Here is a 23,099-nt window from a genome sequence, read left to right as displayed (position 1 = left end):
CGCAATGTTGACCGTCTTCCTGATAACAGAATCATACTATTCTCTATGTTTTTGACCACTGTAGAACTCTGTATCTGCGCACACATCTGTCCGGGCTATCCTCTTCTCTACTGCGTATTTTATATCGAAACCGCTAATGACAACGGCGATATTTAGATTATCAGGTGGCTGCCTCAATCAATGTAAGAGTTATTTCGAATCGTTCGAGTCGTTTCCTTTGAATAGATACTAAATGTTGAATACTGAATTGAATTCGTCGCATCATTTACGACAGATGATGACGTAGGGTATTCATCGTCCTTACGACGTCATTTTCGTCTTCCCTATTTTGGCGTTGACGCACAAAGCTACCCGTTCCGTTCCACTTGCGTCGATTTAGTCTTCATCCACAGGTTTGGACCGTTTTCGATTAAAAGCTATAGTAGAGTTACTAAACCTTAACGGACAGCTTTGAGACCGACGCAGGTAAAGGAAAGATGATCGATTTTATGGTGCCCGGAACGCTCCGGGTTCGTCTGGGATATTGAAACCTGCTAGCTCTCTACTATGTCTTTCAACTAAATAAATCAGTATTAATACGATTGTTCTTACAATAATCTTTCAGAGCTGATATAGGCGCGTATCGCTAAACGGTTAAGCGAACCTACGACACCTGCATAGCATAGCCCCAAACTATGATTTTTGACCGAGCAGGTTTTTTACTCGTATGTCATGACTATCGCCGAAAGGGCAAAAATGTCACACGCTTAGACAAATGCACAACACGACGATATTCCAACAAGCGATGTCCTTCAACAACTAGACAGAGTGGCACATCCTAAACTTGGAAAGAGATCGTCGTCATGCGTTATCTATCTGTCATTGATAGGTTCCTGTAAGGTGGTATCCGTATAAAAGCCGGCCATATTTATATCACCGAATACTTAATCTAAATGACATACGCCTAGTATTTAGTAGCGGCTAGCCAAAAGAGACTGGTCGAGTGGCACTTGCTGCTACCAAGCAGATTTTCTGCTTTACTCGATGTATGAGCGTTGGATCCTAGTCCAGATATTACTAGGTTAGGCGCAGTCGCGGTTTTAGGCTTAGGCTCGTTGCCTGACTGGCAACTCTGATATGCGCAATCTGTCGTCAGAGGAAATCAAGAAATGACGAAGAGCTACGCTATTGCAGCCACTGCTGTTCGGTTCGCATCGTTTTCATTAGCGTTGGTCGGCCGGCCGGCCGGCCGGCTGGCTGCCTCTTCGGTCCTAGTCACTAGTTTTTTTACGCTCTCCGCGTGTCTTTCCTACTGAATCAGCCACCCGATCCTTCCCGTCACACTGTTCATCGACGTCCTAGCTATTTAGACGACTGTCATTATCCGTCCAGGCATGAGTGTGTGTACGTGTGTCACCATGCCACTTTTCTGATGACTTACGACAAGCCGAACTAAAGCGGGCGCGTTCAACCAAAACGCTGAGCGAACACTCGACAGAAGAAACTAGTCTTCGACGTTGACGGCCATAGATTATCTGTCAACCACGCAGACCCCCGGTCACTCACTCCCCTCGGTATTTCTCTCTATTTATCGTACTTCCTTAACACTCCCAATCGTCCGAGCCTTCGCGCAGTCGCATTCTCAAGCCAGTTAGTGTTGTACGTTTAAAGAAAAGGAAAGGAAAAACCAAAAATTGATGCCGTCTCTAAGAGCGGCTAGAGCGAACGAGCCTCTACTGGGGATGAAGGGCATAAGTGATACCTTCCGACAACTAGAACCACAAGCTAGCAAAACTCATAGTAAATAAACGAACATATGAAATGACTTCTGTTAGGCCATCCGATGATGTACAATTCTTACGTTCAATGGGAATTTTCGACATATCTGACAGTGCGTTGCTAGATTTAACGTGATAGCGCCCGCTTAGCGAAGCAATAGACTCCCTCCTAACCGCTGATGACATTGTACGCTAGGATCACATCGTTCCTATTGAAAAAAAGCACCAGCGTCGTGTGCATTGAAATGTCTTAACTGTCACAACGCTGAAAAAAGACCTACTTGCCCTGTATATTCTCTAAGCTAGAGCTAAGTTTGATCAGGAAACAGTACCTTTAAAAGAATCACAATGTCCGATGCGTTCTTATTGGCAAACACTGAATATTATAGAAAAGTATTAAACTGTAACGTACTGTCTGGCAAGGGCGTGATCTACGCGAGGTATGAGGACTGCCGTCACGAAATTCAGAATTCGTATCGTACTAGAAAAATTTAACACTTTTTATAAACTTAAATTCTCAATACGTCATTTGGCCGTACCTATAATGCGTAGGCCATTACTAAAATCGCTTATTCAAACGTTTCGCAGAAATGAAAGGCAATAAGGGACGAAAATAGAAAAATAGTTGAAATGAGAACGTGATTTTTACCTTTTCGGATTACTCCACTGGAAGCATGCCCTCCCAATAAGCGCAGGAGTTATTAACAACCTGTTTTTATTCACATAAATTGTATATATACACTAATATTGTATATATATATATATATACAATATTAATGATTGTTCCGCCCCTTATAGCTTCTTAATGTTCAGTATTTTATGGCAGGATAAATGAAGACCGAGGTCATTCGACTCGGCCAAATGTCCAACGTTCAAGTAGTAACCTTTTCATCTGAATTTGTGTTAAATCGCTGTTAAAAACGTTGCACATGATGTTTTTTTAATTGCACTGAGAAAAGTAAAAGTATTTGTCAGTGTCAACTGCGGCGATGAGCGTAATCATGGCTAATTTTCCTGAATTTTCATATTATAACGCTCGGTAGGAAACGACTAACGTTGGTTGACAGACGTTCTGAAGTGTAATACTTAAACAAAAATATTTATCTGTCACACATTGAACCTTATTGTGCCGGTCCTGCTCAGCACAATTTTAACTATAAAGGATATTTAACAATAGGTGACCGACACGGAATTAACCGTCTGTCGCCGTCATTTTCGACGTACTCAACGAGGCCATTTTCGAGAGTCAATGACCATTAGCTGAACTGACAAGGGGTCGTTAACTGAATAACTAGGTGGAAGCGAGCCGGCCGCCTTCAAACAGCTTCGTTTTTACGTTCCTGAACGGCTTGACGTCTGTCAAAATTGCCGTTTCCTTATGATACCGAATGACGTGATAATTGAAGGTCAACACAAACTCTAGTTGTGCCATTGTGATTAGACATCCCATCAGGTTATTTGGACAATTTTCGAAATTTTTCAAATATCCCGCGCAAACCAAGCCTTATGCGTGTCACTGCCAATGCTTCTCATATATATTACATCTTATTTTAGGCAAGTTGCGCATATCGGTTTAGTATAAACCAATAATTGGTACTTATAATCCATGTCTTTAAAAAAAATACAGTTTGCCAAGTGTAAGTAAGAAGTTTTCCCTGTCTTTAAAAATATTAGAATCCCTACTGCATAATTTATAGTATTATTATATAGATCGACTCATATATAGTGAGTTTAAGAAGGATACGTAATTATCTGCAGCCTCACTCCAGTACTTTTGTCAGTACATGCAAGATGAAATCATCTGTTTTTAGAGTGTGTGTGTGTCTGCGGGTGTGTAATAAACCTAGAATTCAAACATCTTTCTCTTTTGCACATTTTCAGGGGCTTTAGAGTTACTAATAAGCGGCCTTATAATAGAAAACTCAAATAATCTTGCCTTGTTTTTTAATCAAGTTATGGAAAAAGGCTTAGCCATCATATGTCTGTTCTTAGCCACAAGTTTCAATGATCATCAGCGACAAAAAATAATTAATTTCCCGTCGTATTTAGTTAGCAAGCCCAGTTACCTGCTTTGAGTATCTACAACATAAGCATTCACGAGGATAAGTTCTAGCCAACTAAGTACGTTTTTTTTAGGTTCTGACGTTTACTCTTAGGATACCACATTTTGGTAAAGGTGAATGCACCAAATCCCTACGTAACAGTTAGTTGTAAACTGCTTTTTTAAACGGCTTATTTTTTAATATTCTGTTTAGTGCAGTCTGAGCTGGCCAACAACGTTGTCCGTTCACGGACCTTACTCCCGCTAGAAGCATGCGCACAGTTTAAAATCGAAATAAACATAAGTTATAATTGAGTTACTTTTTCATTCGACTATCATACTGGTTGAACGTATTCAGTTCTTCTCTTTATTTTACACGGAATCAACCCACTTCCTGATTATTATCATTGGGTAACTGATTTTTCTTCGTATTTCGAATTTTGTTAAAGCAGTTGGGGATTCGTTGATTGGTACGCGGATTTTGGCGCCTTCATTTTAGCGGCGTACGTTTAGTTCCACATCGATGCCTGGGCTGCACCCAAGCTTACTAGCGCACCAAAAAAAATGAAACTTTTTCTTTGTAAGACCCAAGCGAGTACACCTCTTCAGGCACAGTATACTTCTGCTTGTCTACGCCTCCACCCGCATCTACTCGTTACGGTGAGCTTACTAAATAGAAAAATATCCAGGGGTTAGCAGCATTCGTTCCCAGAGGGCGCCACATTATTGTAGAGCGGATACTCGTTGTTCACCAGGTATCTTCATGACCGTCATCGCTTTATTCTGTCTCTCTCTCTTTCTCCCTGTCGACCACGGACTTTTTCTCTCCTACCGAGCGAAATCCAGCCGAAGCTCTAGCGCCTCGAACCTGCTTACTTTACCACCAACACAATTTTGCCGTTGTTGGCGTCGCTTCGAATGATTGAGGTTGCTGCTGAGGCACCTTATATACCTCATTGTTACTATTGCTGTTGTTGTTTTTCTGTCCACAATCTCAGTCGAGTCTCAGATAATGATGAGGCTGGCTGGCTGGCTCGTTCTTGCCCATAATGCGGTGGCATCGTGAGGCTTCGCAGTTCCATCTACTTTTCGATGGTGCTGTCCATCGTTCCTTACAGCCGTCGCCTTCAACCGACCGCTAATGTCTTCAGGCTTTCAGCACGGCGATTTTCTCCTTGTCGCGCTTCTTGCTTCGTTTCGCGAGCGAATAAAAACGCAACAGCCTCGCGAACGGCAGCAAGCTCTTGGCGTCTTTGGTTGTCTCTTTTATTTGGTCCAGCCATCCCTGACAGCGGCAACGTCATAGGTGGCGATGAACGCGGCGCCATCATCGAATCGTTCGTCGAGGGCGCCGAAAGGGCGAAGACATGAAGACGAGGCGCTAGACGAAGGATTCGACGCCACCGATCGACGGCACGACATGCCAAACTACAACTGATGAAGAGAATCGGAGTAAAGAAAAAAAAATTAACGAAAGCTAGTCGAGGGCGCAAGAACTGAAATCGATTGAGCTAGGGGGCTTATTGTTATAATGAATCTGTTGCGCAGTCCGAACAAGAGTTACTAGGCTGTTTTGACATAGTTCCTTTTTCTATTTATGTACCTTCGCTCTTGGAGAACTTCGATTAAGTTAGTTTGACTATTTTCTATGATTAATTGAGCAGTGTATTATCATTCGCAGAGTATTTTTGATTCTTTACATTAGCCGAAACCGAAACCCATTCGCCTTTGAACAAACACGTTATTTGAGAAGCCTTGTAAGTAAGAAATACTATTAGATTTGAGGTGAAAAAACTGTACCCCACAATTACAACAAACTGAATAAAATTCTTAAAAGTATAGGAAAAAAAGCAACTAATTAAGTTGAGCTTACTGTAACAAAAGAGACAGGAAACTATAATAGGATTCACTACTCATGTGTGACAAACATTGTGTTTACACGTATGATTAACGTCATATAGAGCGTAGGTTCGGTCGCGTTTTTGAATCTTCGAAATTTTGTGTGCATCTGTTGTTAAATATGGCCGCCCATAAATGTCTTAATGTAGTATGACCCATATCTGGACGACGAAGCAGACGTCTTCTGATCGTATTAAGTTTGGGTGAAATAGATTATTGAGGTATAAGCTTCCTTTTCGAAATATCTGTATGGCGATGCGTGTACTTAACTAGGTTCATCAGCATATTAGCGGTAATGTTAACTTTGTACCATCTTCAAGTGGCTATTTGAGGCTGTTAGCATGATATAACATTTTTACGAGAAAACCTTTAGGAGGACTCGTATATGCGTCACAGGGGTTCGAGCGTATCGATTGGAATTGACGTAATTTATATGAGAATGCATTGACTCCGGAGGACGAGAGTGAAATACTTTAATGTTTAAAGATGCAGTTGTCATTTTCTTCAAATACGCTTTAATCGAGGGAAACAAAATAAAGATAAAATAACATCGTTCACTGAGAATTCCTGCTTTATTATTACTATTTAATTTGATCGTACAGGTCTTTTTGTCCAAAGGACTAGACTGGTAGTATCCTACATCCATCACAGTCACCAGAAATCTGAAGAGCGGCGCGCAACCGTTGTCTAATCGCTGTCTACCTGCCCTTTCCCATTTATTAGATCCTTACCCAAAAACCTCTCCCACAGAGAAAGAGCGCCACCAAGATCTCGGTGTTCGTAACAGAAATTGACTTAAGCTCTAGTCAGTCTTCTAAGAAAAGTTATAAAAGTCATGCCATTGCGCCTTTGCATAATATGAATGCTGTCATGGAACAAAATTATTTTTGAATGAATCACAGTGTCTGTCTTTTCTTCATGATAAAATTCAGTTTCAGTGTGTCACCATCGCCAAATGTATTTTTGTTGGATACTTGACCACTATTTGGATAACAAACGATAATGTGCAGTGTGAGCATTGGATAACATGAACTTTGGGAAATTTGTGTGCCAGCCTAAAGGATATCAACCAGTGCGTTATCCTGGCTCCTCCCATCACCACCATGAAGTTTTCCACGATTTCGGCGAGCATCAGTGTTCTCGTTTGCACTCTGGTAATATATTTTTCGAGGTCGTGCTGGGCTGGAGGTTATGTTCGGCCCCAGGATTGCACGTGGGAGCCGACGTCCGATACTTCAGTTGTATCAATGACATGCAACGTCCTCACTTTACGAGGCGGACATGATCCGACGAACTTTTCCCTCATCATGTCGGATCACACCGTCAAATTAGTCATTCGTTGTATCGATCCAATGCTTCAAAGTGATATGGCGAACAATACGTTTGAACATCTGAACAGACTTTACTCACTTAGGATTGAGCGTTGCAAACTCGACAAGATACCGTCTAAAGCGTTTCAAGGCCTGTCAGACCTTGAGCACTTAAGCGTAAAAACATACAACTCAGATTGGGGCCGTCGCTACCCTCTGCTGGTATCGCCAGCCAGCTTCACGCCTCTTAGATCTATACAAACGCTTGATCTTAGTTACAATAACATCGAACGATTGCCGCCTGGTATTCTCTGTGGTCTTCGTCACTTACAGTTTGCTAACTTTACGAAGAACTTGTTTGATGAAGTGCTCGACATGGGATTCGGGCCGACTGCTATTGCCGAGCGATGCGTAACGTACGTGCGTGAACTGCAAGTTTCCTCAAACAGACTTAGAGCGTTACCTGAGAAGGGCTTTGCTACACTTGTACATCTAGAAGAACTACGGCTGGATCACAATCAGTTAGCAAGGATGGAAATAACTGCATTATGGGGACTCGCGAAACTCGAACGCCTTGATATTGCGAATAACATGTTGGTGGCCCTTCCAGCCGCGCTTTTTCAGCCAACTTCAAAATTGTCAGAGCTGTATTTGCGGAACAATTCTCTAAGTGCACTGCCTCCTGGTCTATTTACTGGACTTGATGAATTGAAGCTGCTTGATTTAGCCTACAATCAGCTCTCAGCACTTGGATGGCTAGGGCCAGAAGTTTCGCTCTCGCGTCTTCTTGTGCTTGATCTTAGTTACAACAGATTGACCCGCCTAGACGCCAGCTCTTTTCAGTCTTTGATCAATCTTCAGACACTTCAACTGCATGACAATTTGATTGAGTTCATAGCCGATAATACGTTTAGCAGGCTCAGCAATTTACAGACATTGGTGCTAAGTAACAATCGACTCCAAATTATCGGACCTCTAATGATGCAAGGCCTAAGCTTATCCATTGTGGCCCTTCAGCTGGATCATAATCGTATCAAAGACATACATATTGCTGCATTCAAAAATGTTTCTATGCTACAGGAGTTGAATATCGCCAGCAATAGGCTAACTTCAGTGCCGGCCGCCGTATCATCTCTAAACATGTTACGGTCACTCGATCTGGCTGATAATGAGATCAGAGAAATAGCCAATGTCTCGTATCACGGTCTAGAACAATTATACGCACTGAATTTGATGGGTAACAAGATCCGTAACATCAGCCAGGGCGCATTCACCGATTTACCTTCTGTTCGGATACTTAATCTGGCCAGTAACGATATCCGAACTATCGAGCAGGGGACGTTTGATGATGTGTCTGGCCTTCATTATCTCCGACTAGATTCAAATGCTATCGAGGATGTGAATGGCTTGTTTAGCAATCTGCACGATCTGATTATGCTCAATATATCAGTAAATCGGGTGCGATGGTTTGACTACGCTCTTATTCCGGTAGGTCTTCAATGGCTTGACGTGCACAATAACCAGATTGAAGCGCTGGGCAACTATTTTGAGCTTGAACAGGGTCTTAAGTTGCGTACACTTGACGCGTCCTTTAATAAACTTACTGACCTTGACTCGTCATCGCTTCCCAACGGGATCGAAATCGTATTCCTCAAAAATAACAGCTTGAAACGCATTCAGCCTTTTACGTTCCTCGGAAAACAAAATCTAACGCGAGTAGATCTGTCGCATAACGATTTACAGACACTTGATATGACAACGTTCCGCCTAAGTGAGGTACCATTACGAAAACCCCTACCAGAATTTGCTATCGCCGGTAATCCATTCGAATGCGACTGCCAAATGGAGTGGCTTCAGCACCTGCAAAATCCAGCTGCAATGACAAGTCACAACGATTCACGCCAGTATCCTCGAGTCATCGATTTATACCGCGTCGAATGCAAGCTAAGCTTCTCAAAGAACGGACAAGTCTTGCCACTGGGCAAGGTCAAGCCTGAGCAGTTCTTCTGCGAATACAAGAGCCAGTGTTCTTCGCTCTGTCACTGTTGCCATTTTGATGCGTGTGACTGTGAGACGGTCTGTCCGGATAATTGTACCTGCTACCATAATAAGTCGTGGACTACAAACATTGTCGACTGCAGTGCTCGTAACCACAAACAGATCCCTAAACAGCTGGCCATTGACGCAACAGAGATCTACGTGGACGGAAACGATATAGCGGTCGTAACGCCATATATGTTTGCTGGCCGCAAAAACGTCAAAGTTCTCTTCCTTAACAATTCGAACGTAATGACCATTCAGAATGACACCTTTGCCAGTATGCAAGAACTGCGTGTTCTACGTCTCGAAAACAACCAGATTTCTGTTCTCTACGGTCCCGAATTCAACGGCCTTTTTAAACTCCAGGAGCTATATTTATCCGACAACAAACTTCAGCACGTAAGAAATATTACTTTTACTAACCTTAAAAGCCTTCGAATTCTTCACATTGACCGGAATCGCCTTATGGAAATGTCTCTATGGAGTTTGCAGCACAATCCACGGCTCAGCGACTTACGTCTGGCGGATAACCCGTGGACGTGTAGCTGCCCTTTCACTCAAGATGTTGCGAAGTTCCTCCACGAGCGTGGAGACTCGGTGAAAGACATCTTCCAGTTGTCTTGTGCGTACAATGAAACGAGCGCGTTGCCTCTATGGGAGCTAAACATAACCCAATGCCGTCAATCCAAGGCAACCTCCCTCGTGCAACGTCTCCAGTTTCATTCTTTCGGTGAACTTCTGCCTCTCCTCACCACGCTATCGATACTTTCGATCGTTCTACTGGTCGTTGTCGTTACGTTATTTACTAATCGTCACCAAATCAGCGTTTGGTTATTCAGCCGTTGCGGAATTCGCATGTTCCATCGCGCGCCCATCGAAGAAGAGAAGCTTTTTGATGCGTTCGTCTCGTACAGCAAAAAAGACGAAGCGTTTGTGGCACAAATACTCGCACCAGAGTTGGAGTGCGGTAATCCGCCGTACCGTCTCTGTTTGCACTATCGGGATCTACCGATGGCAGGCACCTACTTAAGTGAAGCGATTCAAGAAGCTGTAGAAAGCTCTCGCAGAACGATTGTGGTTCTTTCAGAGCATTTTCTGAAAAGTGAATGGTGCCGCTATGAGTTTAAGTCTGCTCACCACGAGGTGCTAAACAATAGTCATCACAAGCTGGTGGTCATCTTCCTCGGTAAAGTGTCATACCGTGAGCTCGATCCTGATATTCGGATATGGCTTAAACACAGTACGTTCCTGCACTGGGGCGAGAAAAACTTTTGGGATAAGGTGAGATATGCTATGCCTCCAGACGCGCCCCGTCACCGTAAAGTAATGCGAGCAGATCTGCACACGGTTGCTGTGCACATATGACGACAGGATCAATTGCCTTCGGACGGCGTCCTAGAACGAACGTTGCCGAGGCAGTATCCCGCATCAGAAGCAACCTCGTTCTCTTTCCATCTCAGCTCACCTGATTGTCGTTGGCAGACGAATCAACCTCGACATAGAAATCTATCGAGAACGGCAAAACCAACACAGCAAGAACAGGCCATAGCCCTGCACTTTTGCGATGATTCCTATAGCTACAATCATGAGCCCGTCGAAGCTATATACGAAAGCGTCAAAGACAAAATAGAACAAGGATAGGTAATGTAATGATCTAAACAGGCTCGATAAGTCGACGGCTCGCTCGATTTTCAGGCGGCACATGTTCCATGTGCCCTCCATGTGGAGTTAAACTGCACCATGGGCAGTAGTCAGTCGCAAAATCCAGCCGCCGCCATTTTCTCATACACAACAACTGCAACAGGGGCAGCTGGATAGCACTGAGCACCTATACTGAGAAGAGAAATGCGGTAGCTGTTTTCATGATGTCTATCCGCGCAATGGCTTGGAAGCAGCATACGCATCGATTGCTTGTAAATAGTAGAGCTAACAACATACAAGTGGATTGTTGTCTGAAGCATTTTTACTGCAAGAAAAAGAGCGGCAGGAGTGGGATTTATTTGAAAGTGTGCGCTTTGCCGGTTCTATTGCGATAATCTATTTCACAAGCTAGATTTTCCTTTTGGTAATGTCGAATGTACATAGTACGACGGATAGCTAGACAGAAGGGCGGATATACGTTTTTAAGCAATGATTTATAAATCTCTCCGTGTCCTACACAGTGTATGTACATATTTATCTATAGTAAAAACTGTGGTCTCCACAGCCTCTTCGGTTATGTCTTTTTCGAGTAGATAAAGTATTAGGTGTTGTTGTAAGAAGTCAACGGTGACGAAGTTGCCTGTTGCATGCATTTATCTGCATGCACTGGTCTTTACCATAATAAAAATTGAAGATAATTTCTTGTCTTCATGTTTGCAGACGACATAAAGTGGTTAGCCATTTAATTTGTTTCTTGTCTATGCAAAAATATTTATATAATTGTGTAGTTATATTAGTCAACAGATTGCTAAAATGTACGGCGAAATACGAAATTAGTTGGTTTTAGAAATAGCGTTGCTTAAGACGGAAAGTTGTGCAAATAACGATCGCGATCACTGCTGTGTTATTACCTCTATTTATTGGAAAGTACTTATTTAAGAGTACTTAACAACAGTAACTAAGCAAAGTGCCATCAATTAACCATTTCCTACCAATCTGAAAAAGGAACGACGCCGTAGATATTGTACAAAGTGAAGTACATAGGAATGTATAATGATGTAAATATATACTTTTGTATATATACTGCAAGATTGTGCCAATTTAAGAAAGACAAGGACAACGGCCGCAGGCGGTAAAAGAAGCCAGATATAGCAGAAAAAGCAGAAATATAATTAAAAAAATACTTTAAGAATAAATAAAGCAGCAAAGAGCTGTTTGAGGATTATAACAACAAAATGCGTGCGCTAATTTGTAAGTTACCATAATTCGATATATCACGTTAAAAAACTGACTGATTGGTAAAGCCATGACTACGGAATAATATTAGATAGAGAAACTATTCAGACATCTTTTAGGAAGCCCTCTTAATTATTGGGTACTCTAAAATAATTTCATTTCGGTTGCAAGGATCTATGTTCTGTATCCAAAATATACTGTTCACCAGATAAAATTATATTTGTTAAATTTCAAGCCTTACGTAAGAACACAATGTAAAAGGTAGAGCCAGTTGCTTGCTTCTATTCAATGTTTTATTTATACTATAATTATATGCAAATAACCCTAAGTAAAACTAAAGCATATACATATGAGGTTGTTAAAAGTCTTAGCCGGTACATTTGTGAAATATTTTTTTTCCATAAGTACAAACTTGTGTTCACTTACGAAACTGTACTTTTGGCAACGCTCAACCTCCCGTAAGTTATTAGGATAACAGAAATCACACAATAACAGCGTCAGTTGCAAAGAATCTGTTTTTCTAACTATTTTTACATAATTATACAGTATTGCATTGTATTTGCATGCTTCAAAACTTCTCTCATGAACTCTGCCACTGAGTTGGGCAATTGATTCTAGCCAAGAAGCGGTTCCGGATCGATGGGGCAAGTGGCCAATGAAAGCATTTCTACTGGATTCGTTACCAACAGGAGTAATTCCGTTCAGGCGGCAGTGACTGTAAGGATGATTTCATACGTCTCAGCATCCTAACGGGTACACGATCCATACAGTTTAATTACTTTCTACTTGCCCTGTTCGATGAAGGGTGCCATCTCTCCTGCGTGTTTCTTACGACAGAGGCCAAGTGTTAATGTTTTGCGAGGTATTTAACCCACTGTCGTATTATTGAAAATTTAAGCTTATACACCTCCATCGATGAAGGTGACTAATTAATGGGGTACGCAATGAAAACATCGAACTGCTTAAACAGGCCTTGTATAACAAAAATTGAGTATGGTATTGCGATTGTCAAATATAGGCCATTGGGATTCCTCCAAAGTTTGAACTCTTGTTATAGCCATGCTAACAAATACATAATTTTATTTTTTAAAACACGAATGTTTAAAGACACAACTTTGATCCTTTGAATTTTAATTGTTTGGTGCAATGCTTTATATATAAGCAACGATCAAAGCGTAGCTTCGATGCCGACTTATTTCGATTTACTTAGAATTCATACTTATCGGTGTCACCCTAGACAAGGTGCTTTGCAAATAAAGTTAGTGATATTACTTAAATGGAAACCTGACCAGTCGTATTACACAAAAGGTTATTTTTTTTTTGTTCCCATTCATTGTATAATCGAAAAAAAAACGCATGGGAATTGCCTATGGCCAAGCTTCACTTACTTTTCACTCGTTCAGGACAAATTTCTCTAGGATTGCATGCTCTTAAAATTACCGAGTACAGACACTAAAAATACAGAGTCCTTAACAGTAGCAATAATAACTGAGCTGTTTATTTATAGACGTGCAGCCATTTATGTGTGGAGGTACGTGCACTCCTGTGAGCTTACCAGACCGAACCGAACCGATCGGAGAGGACTAGAAAAGAGATCTCTATTTATGCTAGAGCTGGTACTCAGCATCCTCAATTGCTGCCATGTGTTGTCTGCTAATCTTCGACTGCAAATTACCATTTCGTTTCTCACCGATAGACGAGGAGCACAGCCGAGCTGCCTGAACTGTCCTTCAGCTAGCATTGCTTTGGGCATGATCGAGGTAAAACGTCATCAAGGAAACGGATGCGTTTTCAATCTTAGGCTCCTGCGGTCGTCTGACCGCCTTCCGCTTTAGAAGGACGAGGGATTATATCCAAAAAAGAAGACGTGGGTCGGAGTTTTTCAGTTCAGTGGCGATAAGCAGCGAAAAAACATTGAGAACCCCTGGGCAAGTGGGCCAGACTTAGGATCAACGGAAAAGTGGGGCATTAAGAAAGTGCTGCCTTCATGATAGGTAGTATGATGTTTTTGCAGCGGGATTCTTAGGTATTGAGGGAGAGGCTGAAGCATTTGATCAGTTCCACATAACTCTGCTCGCTGAGCCGGGTAAAAGCAAGACAAACGAGGGGGACGAAGTTCATCGCGTAAATAAAATTCCTAGCGCATTTTTAGAGGCCGTTTCACGTGTGGCAGTTGACAGTCATTTAATGCTTATACTGAAAGGAGCTGAATTCAGTTAATGAATCTGAATATGCGAGTAGAGCGTGTGGAAGGGTCTGAAGTTATGACACTTATTTGGCATTTTCTAGTGTACACACAACGATACTGAAGCCTAGCTCAGGCGAACGGTTGTTCATTTTTGTGTGAACAATTTGTCTCAGGAAAAGGCTGAAATTCCCAATGTACAGTGAATTATAGCAGATGTTAAATTAATCTATTTATATGCCGGTTATGATTGGGAGGCGAATATCTAATTATTTCCTATAATTTTTCTCTGGCAACCGTAATGTGCGTTAGCCTTATAATGTCAAACCAAATCGAAATACAGCTGACATGGTATCAAACTCAGATTCATTTCAACAAATATTACCACCGTTCAGCTTACACGAAAAGAAGTCATTTGCAAGTCAGATACACAGTGAGTAGCCAGCTTACCAAAAGGGAAAAATGTGCACACTTGAGATCGTTGTCTGATTGACACGATCTTCCTGAATAGCCACATCTTCCGCTTAATCACTCGTCATATGATTATCGCCTGATTAGGCCGGTCCTAGTGGTCATAGGAGAGAGCTCATGTGTGTGCGCATTATTTGCATTGCAAGTTTAGTACTTATGGAAAGATGGTGTCCATGGGCATTCTTTGCAAGCTGTTTTCTGCTCACAAAACGTAAGAAACAAGCAGACCAAAGTAACACGTAATGCCATCGATAGTAGCCAATTAGCTAATGATTGTTGATTTTTCAAGACGGAGAATAGCAGACTTAGCTCTGGCAGTTTTTATGTATGACTGCAATATATTTCGACACAGATTTCCACCCTCTAATGCAACTGAAGTCTTAAAAATGTATGCTATACCTAGGAGGTGTAACGATAGTGTACGTTCCGAAGTATTAACCACATTGGACTTCAATCTTCTCATCACTTCCCAGAAAATACGCCAGCTTTCTACGAGGATCACGTGACGATGGTGATAATAATAATAGCAACTCTTACGATGCTGATTAATTTGCCAATCTTTGTTCAAATGAAAGCGAATCTTCTCTAACTGATCGTTGCCAACAGTTGCACAAAAACTTATAGTACGTCAAGCTTATGTTATAATCCGAGCAAAACACTTTCTAGAGACACGCAATAATGTTATAGCGTCAATAGCTTCAGAAGGATCCTTCTATAGTAATCGTATTCAATCTGTTGCGCTCCGATTTGTCTTATTCACGTGACAAGCTTGTCTGTCTGCAAAATGCATTGCCAGAGTGTTCATCTTTATAGACTCTATGCTGTTGAAACTATAGAGAAATTCACAGATTTGTCTTAAAAACAGTTGGTTTCAAATCGGAGTGCTTTATGAGGACAAGTTTTGTCTTATCGTGCACATATTACTTAAAAGACAAACCATTAATAGTACAGGATATCTAATAGTATTTGCCTAGCGCAAATCAGGGATGCATCTTTCACCTATTTAAAGAAAGTAATTTTTAGGCCACTAGGCGGTGAGTTTTCTGCGAGTGTTTTCTTTTTTTTCCTATCGGTATTCGTTTTTAGAGTACACAAAGACAAGCCCTGTCATTCTATTGAAATAACACTTATTTCCAACTGAAGCCCATTGCAAACTATGAACATTATCGTAACCAGTCTTAAAGACAGCAGTGTTCATCACACAAGGTAGGACTCCTGCGTAAAAACATCGTTGTACATCTTACAGAATCTAGCCATAATACTAATTACAATACTATAGTATCATAACTCTAACTTGAATGCACCCGAATGCTCTTGATGATGGCGTAGCGGTAACGCGACCGTTATGTCGTGGTGGTGTCGGGTCCTCATGTATTTTGTCATGCAGTATGTCCGGAAAGTTAGATTGCTTCAGATTAGGTCAACGGATGCCTAAAGATTGTTCTGTTGTGTGGCCTAAATAGAATACGGTTTCAAAAAGCTGAGACGCTTGACGAGTTTGAATTTTGTTTAGAATGCAAACTTCTCTCTGTTGTTAACTAATTGTAACACAGCTGAACTAGCGTTTTCATCTTATCGGATACCAGTTGTGTACTTAACTAAATTTAAGAGCACCTTTATTGATGCAAAGAGGGGTGTATTTTTTTTGAGAAATCTGTGTATAGAAAATTTTCTTGTAAAGGGAGTTATTACTTGCTCAATAAGTTAACACTTCGTTTGATGGCTTAAGCCCCAAACACCGCGCCTCGTATCCTACACTTAAAAATGACTATCCAGCGTGCGTTCGTAACCGGTTCGACAAGGTAACGGCCAGGAGGCTGCTACACTCTGGGATCACTGTAGTTGCGTTAAGTCTTACGTCCAGAACTGCATCAGCTTTACTTCTGCATAACTCTTAGAGTATCTAGATTTAGGATGCAATCAATATGTCTTTATTGAACAATATATATATATATATATGTAGTAAATTATAGCGTCCTTCATAGGAAAGATTATGCCAATTTGATATTTTGACAATATTAGTATTCTTGCAAGTTGGAAATAGCAACAAAAGCAACCTAGCGGATGGACGAAAACAGTCGTAGAGTTAATGATAGTATTGCTCGATACAAGCAGTACGAATATCTTTTCTAATTGAAGCTCCTATTGTGGCACTTCTGACATTGTGATATCAATTAGAAGTTTCTGTTTGTCGTTGTCAGGGTATGGGGTCGACTCTGAAGTTGAATCGAAGGCAGCTGGCAAGGAAAGGAAACTATTCCCATCGCGCCCGCACTATTCATGCACAGGATAAACATAACCTTTCAATCATTTTGTCTATTATTCGTGGGCAACGGTAATGATAGCCGCGTAGCAGTATCTGACATATAAACAATGGCAAATATTCAATTGATAAAACAGGAACAACCCTGTTCGTCACTATATCACATCGAGCGCGCTTTAAGAGGAGATGGAATAACTGAAAGTTTCCGCTATTAGCCAAAAAATTATTATCAGCGAGACATTTAGCCGCTTCGAAGATTGCCATGTGGAGATCTCGATCTGTGCAAGATTATTCTATTCTGGGTTATCAAGATTGATATTGATCGTATTGGGGAAAACACAGTAGTAGCGCACTACAGATTGTTTTTCACGTCCACTGGTGACCTGTCAATGACTATTACTCGTGGCTTCTGGTGCCATTAGCTAGCTAGAGCCATATTCAACGCACCTTTTTATTATGGACTCTTCTATATTAATCACTCGTACAATGAAACCCGACTGGCACAAAGATCGCTTTATCAAGCGAAATTGACGAAAACAAATTTTGTATCTGTTTTGTCCTGTGTTCTTAAACTCTGTCTCCTTCAAAGGCCGTCCCATCAAATGCGCGCCAATCAGCATGACTTAAACGTTGTTTATTACTTATTTTAATCAAACGATCTTTTGGCTAGCCTTGTCCATTGACTAATAGAGTGGCACGCTTTTGCGTGCGCGTATTGTTGTTGAACTTTTTGAAGTAACGTTTATCCTTAAACTCAATTTTCCCGCATGCTGCGATGTAGAGAGACGATGCTTTCTATCTTGATAAGTGTGAGTGCTAGTCATACCGAGTAGCGTAAAAGCGAGCCAGTCTAGCTGATCTCCAGCAATATAGACCATGATGTATATGCAAGGAATAGAGCGAAGCCCAAGCATACAAGTGTCGCCGTTGAGTGTTTGGCTGATAGCCGTTGTAGCCAATTAAGTGGCGACCGTATTTTCACGGGCGAGAGCCATCTGGCGGTATTCTCGCTCTCAGCTGAATCAGTCATTAGACATTATGTAGATAGATATGTTCCAGCGCGTAGCGTACATGCTAGCAGTGCCCCGCAACCAGTTGACTGGTCTTGCTGGCCTAAGGATGTTTGCGTAAGAACGGAACGGTGCTACTTTACGAGAAACTGTGCATTGAAGGCTTTTGTTATTAGTTCCCCTTTATTCAGTAGTTTATAGCTTACGTATTCCAGAGCGGTACCCGAATGGGAACACCAGGTAGAATGTGGAGCCTAAAACCTCTTTCAATAGAGCGCGTAACTCCAGTACCAAGTGATATTGACATTGCTTTGGCACAGGTACCAAAGAACATTGATGTGCTTGCCGAGGAGATTACACTGTTGCCTGCCGAGTACGATTGCTATGGAAGACAGAAAGCAAAGGTGGATCTTTCCGTTTTTGACAGACTGAGAGATCAAGAGGATGGTTACTATGTACTCGTGACGGGCATTACGCCCACACCGTTCGGCGAAGGTAAGACCACCACGACAGTGGGTTTATGTCAGGCCCTCGGAGCCCACCTAAACCGAAATACATTTGCTTGCCTTCGACAGCCCTCACAGGGACCAATTTTCGGCATTAAAGGCGGTGCTGCTGGCGGTGGGTATTCCCAGGTCATTCCAATGGTAGATTTCAATCTCCACCTCACCGGCGACATGCACGCGATAACCGCGGCCAACAACCTGCTTGCAGCGCAGATCGATACCCGCATTTACCATGAAAAGACACAAAGTGATAAAGGCCTTTACAACAGACTTGTACCTAGTAAAGGTGGAAAGCGTGAGTTTTCACCGATTCAACTAAAGAGGCTCAAGAAACTCGGTATCAACAAGACGAATCCTGATGACCTTACTCCTGAAGAAAGAGAATCATTTGCCCGCCTTAATATTGATCCCAAATCGATTACCTTCAACCGTGTGATCGACACGTCTGACCGCTTCCTTCGTGAAATTACAATCGGTGAGGGCGTACTAGAGCAAAGATTCTCGCGCAAGAGCCAGTTTGACATCACACCTGCTAGTGAAGTCATGGCCATTATGGCTTTGGCCACCTCGCTAGATGACCTTAAAGATCGCCTTGGAAAAATTGTTATCGCGTCGAATTTGAAAGGAGAGCCGGTTACTGCCGATGATCTCGCGTGTACAGGTCCAATGATCGTGCTGCTTCAGGAAGCATTCAAGCCAACGCTGATGCAGACGCTTGAGGGAACCCCTGTGTTCGTTCATTGCGGACCCTTCGCCAACATTGCCCACGGATGCTCGTCAATTATTGCCGATAAGATTGCGTTGAAGCTCGTCGGCTCAAATGGTTTCGTTGTCACAGAGAGCGGCTTTGGTGCTGATCTTGGAATGGAGAAGTTTTTTAATATTAAGTGCCGTTATTCCGGTTTAACGCCCAATGCCGTCGTTATTGTAGCGACAATTCGAGCCCTAAAATCTCACGGAGGTGGGAGCATTGTGTCTCTAGGCAGCCCGTTGCCTGACGAGTACACCCAGGAAAACCTCGATCTTGTTAAGAAGGGTTTCTGTAATCTCAAAAAACATATAGAGAATATTGGCAAGTTCGGTCTACCAGCAATTGTTGCTATTAATAGATTCAAGTTTGATACTGAGCGAGAGTTACTGCTCCTGAGAAATCTGTGTCTTTGTAACGGAGCCGCTGCCGCAGTTATATGCAATCACTGGGCCGAAGGAGGTGAAGGAGCATTAGACCTAGCTAAATCCGTTGTTAATGCATGCGAGACTTGGAAGGGTTCCTTCCGCTTCCTCTATCCATTAGAGTTAACGATTGAGGAAAAGCTCGAGAGAATTGCCCGTGAGATATATGGTGCTGGAAGTGTCGAATTTAGTGATAAGGCTAAGGCTAAAGTTAAGTTGTACACAGCTCAGGGCTTCGGTAACTTACCTCTCTGCATCTCAAAGACGCAGCTATCACTTTCTCATGATCAAAGCTTTTTAGGCGCCCCCGTCGATTTCAAGTTCCCAGTGCGGGACATTAGAGCCAGTGTAGGCGCTGGCTTCTTGTATGCGTTATCAGGTGACATCATGACCATGACGGGACTAAACACCCGACCGGCAATCTACGACATCGATCTTGACACAAAGACCGGCCGGGTTATTGGCCTATTCTAATTCTTCAAAAGCACACTATCCAGTGTACAACGAAAAGAAGAAGAGCGTGTCCAGCTTGATCGTTCACGTTCTATGGCGAGTTTGAGTGCATCTACCTCGGTAGTTGGCTGGCCGAATCACACGCTCGCATTGGAAACCGGCAAAGCTGTCTACGTTACGTGCGCTTTGTAACTAAACATACTCATCATATCATGCATTTGACTATCTGCAATCTAAACTATATTAAGCAAAACAATAAAATCAGTGTCAAAAAGATCGATGCAGCTTTTCCTAACATAAAAATAGTTGAATAGCAATAGAGAAAATAGGATACTTTGCTATATCACTTGCCTCTTCTTGGATCAAATCCGACCCGTCTCTGCACAATACATATATCACCCAGACTACCAGTAAACAAATTATTTATAGGAGGTCCGAAAGCGTTCGTCTATTTTGCATGGGAAGTGCGGTGAGAACAAATCTCAATGAAATTTAATTTACAGGAACATGTTGCCTATTAGAGACGCATCCATTAGTATGTACACTAACTGGATGCCAATGTTGTGCGACAGTAGCTGTTTGAGAAGTCTAAAATCTAAAAAAACACGTTTTTTCGACCTTGATAATTGTGACTCCACACGAACTTGTATCTGGTCTAATATTGCTATAGAGTTTTACTTGTTATCCCGTTAATTAGCGATATTACAAACACGCAATTTAATTTAATAAAAGAACATTCGAGATTTTCTTTCCTCTCCGTGTCGCCTTCAATCGGAAACTTCGCAGAAGATTTTTAACTGTTGCAATGGAAAATGTAACCACACTTTGTCTAAATACAGAAAATCAAGGATTTGGATCAACAACTGGGCAGGTAACAAGAATAGATGCATACATGCAAGCCTTACATAATAAATCACGACGAATTCTGACTACGGCCACGTCTAAGTTTATTACTGCAATATTTTTAAAAATCGATCTCTAAGATTGGCTGGATAAAGCCATTATTATGCTGATATTGTAACAATTCGACATAAAGGCATACCGTTCACGCGCTCTGCCATAGCATTTTCTATAAACGCTGGTACTCGCCCGGAACGTAGATAAGATACGTTGGCATTAGTGCCGATTGGTCACAGCAAGGGATGAAGATTTTTGTCAAGCGTAAATTTTTATTGGTAAATAAAAAAAAAGTTGCGATTATTTGCGTTGCAACAGCCATAAATATAATGACTACCTAGATGCACCTTGAAGATTACAGTTACAACTTACAAGCATTTCGAGAAGCAATTTCGCGCTTAGGGAAATTACGGAAGTTCACTCAGCCATTGTAGTTCGAACCAGGCCAACTGGTTATAAGCTGCCGAATGCAACCGTTGTCAATCAACTGATTAGAGAGATTATGCTTAAGTAAACTTAACTTTATAATCTAAAGCAGATGACAGGATGATATAATTTTATAATTAACATAGTGTTTAGCACGTAACGGTGCGAAATAGATGCAAACGGCCAATTCATACGTTTCTAGTCCTTGTTGAACTGTTAGCTCACCTTTCACATGTTACGTTCTAGTCTTATATGGGATACCTAAACCAAAAAATCAAGCTTACTTACTGGTCTACCCGCACTGTCCCAGATGACCAGTTCTCGCAAGCTCGTTACCGAGATATTTTTTGCTGTTACGCTTGCTGTATCAAGTCGCGTCGCTGAACTGCAGTGAAAAAAGATTACGGTGAGTGTAACCGGTGTCACCGGTGGCTGAGCGTCGACGATTTCTTCGCTTTCGGGTAATGACTTATGGCGCCGCAGGGGCGACATGGCCGCTTCCGCTGCGTCGTGTCTCAGTTTCCGAATTGAACGGCACTTCTTCCGGTCCATATCGCCGATGAGGCCTTACTTGTGCCTTGTAGGCGAAAGGACAGCTGGGAGACAGCTAGTACAGCGGGCCGCGGGAAGGCCGTGTGGCACAGCAGTAAATTAAAGGCTGACATGGAAACAAATCGGCCATCATTACCGCTAGAAGGGCGTAGGTGCCCAGGAAACGGGTCGATAAAGGTCAGCTTGGATACTGTCCGTCGTGCACGGTGAGGAGTGAAGTCTACTCTAGAAAAAAGCTACCAACTATAGAATAACTGTACAATGGGCTAGTATATGTTTCACTATATTGAACTACATTAACAAGGATACCACTAGAGCTTATTGACGTTATGCGCTCTTTAGTGAGCAAAGGGAGAATCCATCTGTAAAGCTACTAATAAATTTTAACAGTACTATTCCTAACAGTATTAGTTTATTAGGGAAATAAATTTATATAGAGGCTTGAAATACTATGAAACGACTGAATACTATATATAAAACAGGTTAGCATTATTACTGCGGCATTTTCCATCGAGGAATATTCTTGCCTATGTACGACACTGCGTAAAATACTTTGCTATATGTTACTAGTACCGCATTCAATAGCAATAACAATAAAGTAGTAAGTATCCCAAGAAGCTTATGAAGAAGAAATGGGTTGCATCTATCTACTACTTACATACATACTCGTTATCGTAATGTTTGTGGTCCTTATTTGATAAATTTCTAGCGCAACTGGAAAACAACGTATTGTATGTTCACGTTATTAAATAATTTTATTTAAATTAAATTTTTTTTTTTTGAGAATGACTAATCTATTAAAGTGCGTTAAAAACGTCCCGACGACTCATGCTATAGAATAACGACACCAGTCTTAGATCAAGGGATCATGCCGTTTGATCTATTACGGTACATTTTGAGTTTACGTAAGTTCTACAATTTCGATTTAGATTTCACTTGCTTTTATTATAAAAAAAATCTCTTATTTTGAGTTTATCTGATGCATGAAATATGGAAGTACGCGTAGGCTAACGTTCAGCCGAGAGGCGCCCCATTTCTTCATAGATTTCAATTCCCAATCAGGGCTGCTATATGTCTGATAATCGCCGACTACTTTTTTGCTTTGCACAAGAACCTTTCTGGTTTTTGCCTGAAGCGTTTTCTAGTAACATGACGTATATCCGTGTCATCAAACCACGCAGGAGTTAATCTCACCTTATTTCACGTAAACCTTTTTTGTTTCCTCGTTTTCCTATGATG

The 23,099-nt window shown here is 41.7% G+C and overlaps 2 protein-coding genes across 2 annotated transcripts; both read left to right on the top strand.

Annotated features, from left to right (window-relative positions):
- The first annotated feature begins 6,800 nt into the window (after window positions 1-6,800).
- LOC111261086 (toll-like receptor Tollo) lies at window positions 6,801-11,918 on the top strand. The gene has a single exon (XM_022834307.2). The coding sequence runs from the start codon at window positions 6,801-6,803 to the stop codon at window positions 10,410-10,412; it is 3,612 nt and encodes a 1,203-aa protein (XP_022690042.1). The 3' UTR covers window positions 10,413-11,918.
- Window positions 11,919-17,893: 5,975 nt separating this feature from the next.
- On the top strand, window positions 17,894-20,261 carry pug (pug C-1-tetrahydrofolate synthase, cytoplasmic). The gene has a single exon (XM_022834300.2). The coding sequence runs from the start codon at window positions 18,081-18,083 to the stop codon at window positions 20,004-20,006; it is 1,926 nt and encodes a 641-aa protein (XP_022690035.1). The 5' UTR covers window positions 17,894-18,080; the 3' UTR covers window positions 20,007-20,261.
- The last annotated feature ends 2,838 nt before the right edge of the window (window positions 20,262-23,099 follow it).

Source organism: Varroa jacobsoni, unplaced genomic scaffold, assembly GCF_002532875.2.
Source record: "Varroa jacobsoni isolate VJ856 unplaced genomic scaffold, vjacob_1.0 scaffold_517, whole genome shotgun sequence".
Classification (NCBI taxonomy): Eukaryota; Metazoa; Arthropoda; class Arachnida; order Mesostigmata; family Varroidae; genus Varroa; species Varroa jacobsoni.
This window is presented reverse-complemented; position numbering and strand designations above follow the sequence as displayed.

Coding starts and splice junctions, on each gene's coding strand:
- LOC111261086 (XM_022834307.2), top strand. CDS start 6,801: ATGAAGTTTTCCACGATTTCGGCGAGCATCAGTGTTCTCGTTTGCACT.
- pug (XM_022834300.2), top strand. CDS start 18,081: ATGGGAACACCAGGTAGAATGTGGAGCCTAAAACCTCTTTCAATAGAG.